Genomic DNA, 4,855 nt, shown 5'->3' with positions numbered 1-4,855 from the left:
AGGAGGCTGACTTTCCTTGAAGTTTTCGCCTCAAATACCGCCATCACGCAAGTGTGCGTGGCAAAGCATGCACTAGATGAGTTCATTAAAAGCACTTGGAATCCATGGTCAACAAGATAGATGGTTCAGAGGGTAAAGACGCTTGCCAAAGACTGAGCAAGATGACCTGATTTCAGTCCCTCAGACCCACATAATGAAAGGTGAGAACCAATTTCTAAAAGTTATCCAAGGATCTCCGTGTACACAAACACACACACACACACACACACACACACAATTTGTTGAACCCTGAGCTACAGGAATCAAAAACAGTAACTCAGCTCATTTTAATACAATTCCCACGATGTACCTCTATTATGTATGCTTAACAGAAAGGGGCACAGGTACTCGAATGGGGAAATAACTAGCTCAAGGTTTACACAATAATGAGCAGACCTGTCAGGATGTGAAGGCAGATAGTTTAGCTCCTGTTAAATTAAGTAGGGCAAACAGGCTGGGGTCACCAAGCAGCTTGGATTACCATAGCTAGAATTGCTTTAAAGAGTGACTCCAAAGCCTTGTTGTACCTGGGCTCTAAAGTGAGTTCAAAACTAGCCTGGGCAACTTTGCAGGACCTGTCTTAGAATACATTTTTACTAGGTGGCTGGGGACAGTGCACGGTTGATAAAGTGCTTGCTCTAGAATGGCAAGGACCTGAGTTGATTCCCAGAATAAACCTAGGTTTTAAAAAGAAAAAAGAAAAAAAGGCTGGCTTTGTTGGCACTATCTTTTAACCTCAGGACTGCTAAGCAGACACAGAGTTCGAGGTCTATGTCTTAAGTTCCAAGGCAACCAGGGATACAGTGAGACTCTGTCTCAAAACAAAGTAAATTTTTTCTACTGTACTGCTTTTCACAATTTGCGAAATGTCTAACACTATGCATGCGCTTATTTTTCATATTCTTTACAGGGTCCCAAGTCTGCAGCCTAGTCTTCAAAATAGCGCGCCTGGGTGGGCCGTGTGGACTCCAATCCCCAGCAAGCATTGCGGCAGACACACCGGGAACTACGGATGCCGAGGAAGTGGGTGGACCCCCTACACCTCGGTCCTTTCCCTCCCAGAAGCCCGCGGGCGGCTAGGAACTCCGTCGGGATCATGGCTGCGGGAGCCGGGACAGCGGGCCCTGCTTCCGGCCCGGGCGTTGTGCGTGACCCGATGGCGTCACAGCCAAGGAAACGGCCCAGCCGGGAGGGCGGGGAGGGCGCGCGGCGGTCGAACACGATGGCGGGAGGAGGCGGGAGCAGCGAGAGCAGCGGGCGGGCGGCGAGCCGACGGGCATCGCGCAGCGGCGGGCGGGCTCGACGGGGGCGGCACGAGCCCGGGTTGGGAGGCGCGGCCGAGAGGGGCACGGGGGAAGCTCGGCTGGAGGAGGCGGTCAACCGCTGGGTGCTCAAGTTCTACTTCCACGAGGCGCTGCGGGCCTTTCGGAGTAGCCGGTACCGGGACTTCAGGCAGATCCGGGACATCATGCAGGGTGAGGGCCGGCTCGGGTCGCGGGGAGGACAAGGTCTGTTGGGGGCATGACTTGGGGTCCGGGGCTCGCGGAGCCAACCGTGTCTTCTTTCCCAGCGTTGCTTGTCAGGCCCTTGGGGAAGGAGCATACGGTGTCCCGGTTGCTGCGTGTTATGCAGTGTCTGTCGCGCATTGAAGAAGGAGAAAATTTAGGTATGGCTATTTTTTGTATGTTCTTTTCTGGGCTTCCTTACGTAGGGTTTTGTTATTTTCAAACTTAACATCCGGAACGGAAAGATTCCGGGTTAAAGTGCACTAGTTTCCACTGTGGAGGGCTTTTTTATTCAATCCTCTAATTCTAGTTTTCTCCAGTTAAAGTTCCTTGGCTGTCTTTTTTGTTTTGTTTTCTTCCACCTGTTAATCACACACCCATTTTTGTTGCTACAAGTAAGTTACGTCAATAAGGACACATCTTTCTCCCTCTTCCTCCACAAATAGTCAAGTGTGAACACCCCCCTCCCATCCACACACAAGTTGAACTTGGCAGCTACTTAACAAACTGTCTTCATTGTTAGCCACTTGTATCTGAGGAAAATGTGTTATTCTGGATTTTGGAGGCAAACTTATATAGTTGAGCTGTGTTAAAAAGGATTGAAAGATGGTCACTTGAAATACGTTGAAGCCAGGTGTTAGCATAGCATGCAGAGGCAGGTGGATCTCTGAGTAGGAGACCAGCCTGGGATACAGAGCGAGTTCCAGGACAGCCAAGGCTACACAGAGAAACCCTGTCTTGAAAACAAATAAAAAAGAAAAATGTTGATTTGAATTTGGACCATATATCAAGTACGTAAACAATTAAATGCAAACTTTACTGGGTTTGTATGGTCCTATTATTATTATTATTATTAGTTGTTGTTGTTGTTTAAATGACAAAAATCTCTCTACATAGCCTTAGCCATTGAACTCACTATGTCGACCAGGTTGGCCTCCTGAGTGCTGAGATTAAATGCCTGGTTTGCATGGTTCTTTATACAAATGAGTCTTATGGTATTTGCATGCTTTCATAAATAGCTGTGTAAATTTTTTGGACATGTTTGCTCCTCCATAGCAAAGAGCTTAAAGTGAAAACTGTGTTCTGTCCTAGACTGCTCCTTTGATATGGAGGCTGAGCTCACACCCCTGGAATCAGCTATCAATGTGCTGGAGATGATTAAAACAGAGTTCACACTGACGGACTCAATGGTTGAATCCAGCAGAAAACTGGTCAAGGAGGCAGTAAGACACATTTACTATTTTATTTTATTTTATTTTATTTTATTTTATTTTATTTTATTTTTTGTCTAGCAGAAATCAGGGATCTTTGAGGACTCATTGTGGAATCTTTTCTGTGTGGGTAGAGGGAAGAGCAGGTGGACAGAGAGAGAGAGAGCCAACAGGTAACATGCCATCTCTTCACACGTGCCCTGGGCGTGGAGAGTAGAGCTCTGTGGTGGTGGTTGTCTTTGTGGCCTTGGCAGGGGCAACCATTGAACTGGGAAGTGGGCTGACATTGAAGAGTCCATTTTGGAACTTACACCTTTGAGGAGCACTGAGAAGAGGTCCCCAAGTATCTATGCTCCTGGGTTTGCTTGACATGGTCTGTAATAAGCCAGAAGGAGTGGTCAGGGCCTTGGGACATGTGGAACTGAGGTTTCTGAGCTGAAAGGAAGATGTAAGGAATATTCCCTGCACTAGACTAGAGTCAACCAGGGAAGAGGCATAGCATTCTACACAGTACTCCAGAATGATGAAGCTCAGGAGTGTCCAGGTTTAGGTGGCTTCAAGAAGAATTCTTTAAACAAAACAAGTGGCTGTGGGTTTTTCTTCTCTAGAATTTAAATCTGAGGGTGTGGAAGTGTGTGCATCGCTAGGGGTGGAAAAATGGCAGGAAAGTTAAGGCTAACAGCAGAGGAGAACTGCAAAGGGCAAGGTGTTAGAGGTAGAGGGAGGAAACCTGTTTCACAAGGAGGACATTAGCACTATATAGGGTACTCAAATATCCTGGGTTTTGTTTTTTTGTTTTTTTTAAACAAAACAAAACCCAGATATTTGTTTGGTTAAGGACCTGGAGCAGGAACTACTGGTTAGTCTTGCAAAGAATGCTTGGATAATGTGTTGTTTAGTTCAAAGAGGAATAATCCATTGTAGGTAAGTCAGGTTGTGTTGAGGGGGAATTGTCAGAAAAGTCCTTAGCAATGGAGTAGAAACTCAGGGGCACTCTGAGAATAGCTCAGATTGTTCTGAATGGAAGAAGTGTTACCTGGTCATAGTAACTTGTACAACCCTTGTGGAAAGAAGGACTGTAGGTTTGTCATCTGGCCTGTCTTATAGAGGAGTCTTTGTAGTCATGTATACATTATAATTTATTACTTAAGTACATGGGTCTCTTTATGTTGTTTATTTGGGGGTGTTGTGAAATGGGGTCTTACTGTATACAGAGTAGCCTCTTCCTCCATGTTCCTGCCCTCAGCCTCCTCTTAACCAGCTAAGTTACTGTGTTCATATTCTAAATTTTTGTTTACAGTGTCTGTCAGTGAAACTTAAACTCCCTGGGGCTAGAGAGATGGCTCAGTGGTTATTAAGAGTACTGGCTGCTCCTTCAAAGAACCCAGGTTCTGTTCCCACCACCTACATTGAGGCTCACAACAGTGATTCTACTGTAGCAGTAGTAAACAGCCAAGCTCCACTCCTAGCCCCTTACTGTAATTGTCACTTCTGTATAACAAAGTCCTCTAAGACGCAGCAGCTTGAAACAGTGACTATTAGCCTTTAGTTGCCAAAGGCCAAGAAGCAAGTGGCCCACATGAGCGGTTCAGGCTCGGGATTTCTTAAATAAAGTTATAGTTAAACTGTCAGCTGGAGTTGCTAGTGCTGTGGCTTGGTGGTGGTCTGTGTGCCTCACATGTGAGAGACCCTAGGTTCAGACTTAGCACTGCAGAAGTCATAAACATAATTGCTGTCATTTCGAGACTCAGCTGGTGCTGGGAATGTTGATGCTTATTTAAAATCCCAGTTCTCGGGAGGCTTAGGTGGGAGGATCTTGAGTTGCAAGCAAGCCTCAGGTGGTAAGAAGATCCTGTCTAGGGTCTGGAAGATCTGAGCCACATCTGATGTGGCTAATAGCAGGACTCACACTGTGGACCAGCTGTAGGGTATACACACATGGGACTGTGTCACACTGTAGGCAGCTGTAGGGTACCCGTACAGTGGGATTGTGCAGGAGGTGAGGCTCACAGAGATTACTTTAGACCCTGGGTCACAGCTGCTTTGATAAGCTCCTTGCAAAATGACTTGGTTTTTTGGTTTTGGGGGTTTTGTTTTGTT

At 46.4% G+C, this 4,855-nt stretch overlaps 1 protein-coding gene and 1 long non-coding RNA gene across 4 annotated transcripts in view; one reads left to right on the top strand and one right to left on the bottom strand.

The window, feature by feature from the left end:
• The first annotated feature begins 1,078 nt into the window (after positions 1–1,078).
• Positions 1,079–4,855, top strand: part of Terf2 (telomeric repeat binding factor 2) — a 25,561-nt gene continuing 21,784 nt past the window's right edge. The window contains exons 1-3 of one of the 3 annotated variants that reach the window (XM_031341328.1): positions 1,079–1,514; positions 1,610–1,705; positions 2,637–2,767. In XM_031341328.1, the coding sequence (XP_031197188.1) occupies positions 1,136–1,514; positions 1,610–1,705; positions 2,637–2,767 (606 nt within the window). In that variant the 5' untranslated portion in view covers positions 1,079–1,135. The remainder of the gene's footprint in view (positions 1,515–1,609; positions 1,706–2,636; positions 2,768–4,855) is intronic. The other 2 variants (XM_031341327.1, XM_031341329.1) reach the window with 2 other exon arrangements.
• The window catches only part of LOC116070118, a 24,567-nt gene continuing 22,502 nt past the window's right edge, over positions 2,791–4,855 (bottom strand). The window contains exon 4 of the long non-coding RNA XR_004110282.1: positions 2,791–3,130. This is a non-coding gene — a long non-coding RNA (uncharacterized LOC116070118). The remainder of the gene's footprint in view (positions 3,131–4,855) is intronic.

This window comes from Mastomys coucha, unplaced genomic scaffold, assembly GCF_008632895.1.
Source record: "Mastomys coucha isolate ucsf_1 unplaced genomic scaffold, UCSF_Mcou_1 pScaffold22, whole genome shotgun sequence".
In the NCBI taxonomy this organism is placed as follows: Eukaryota; Metazoa; Chordata; class Mammalia; order Rodentia; family Muridae; genus Mastomys; species Mastomys coucha.
This window is presented reverse-complemented; position numbering and strand designations above follow the sequence as displayed.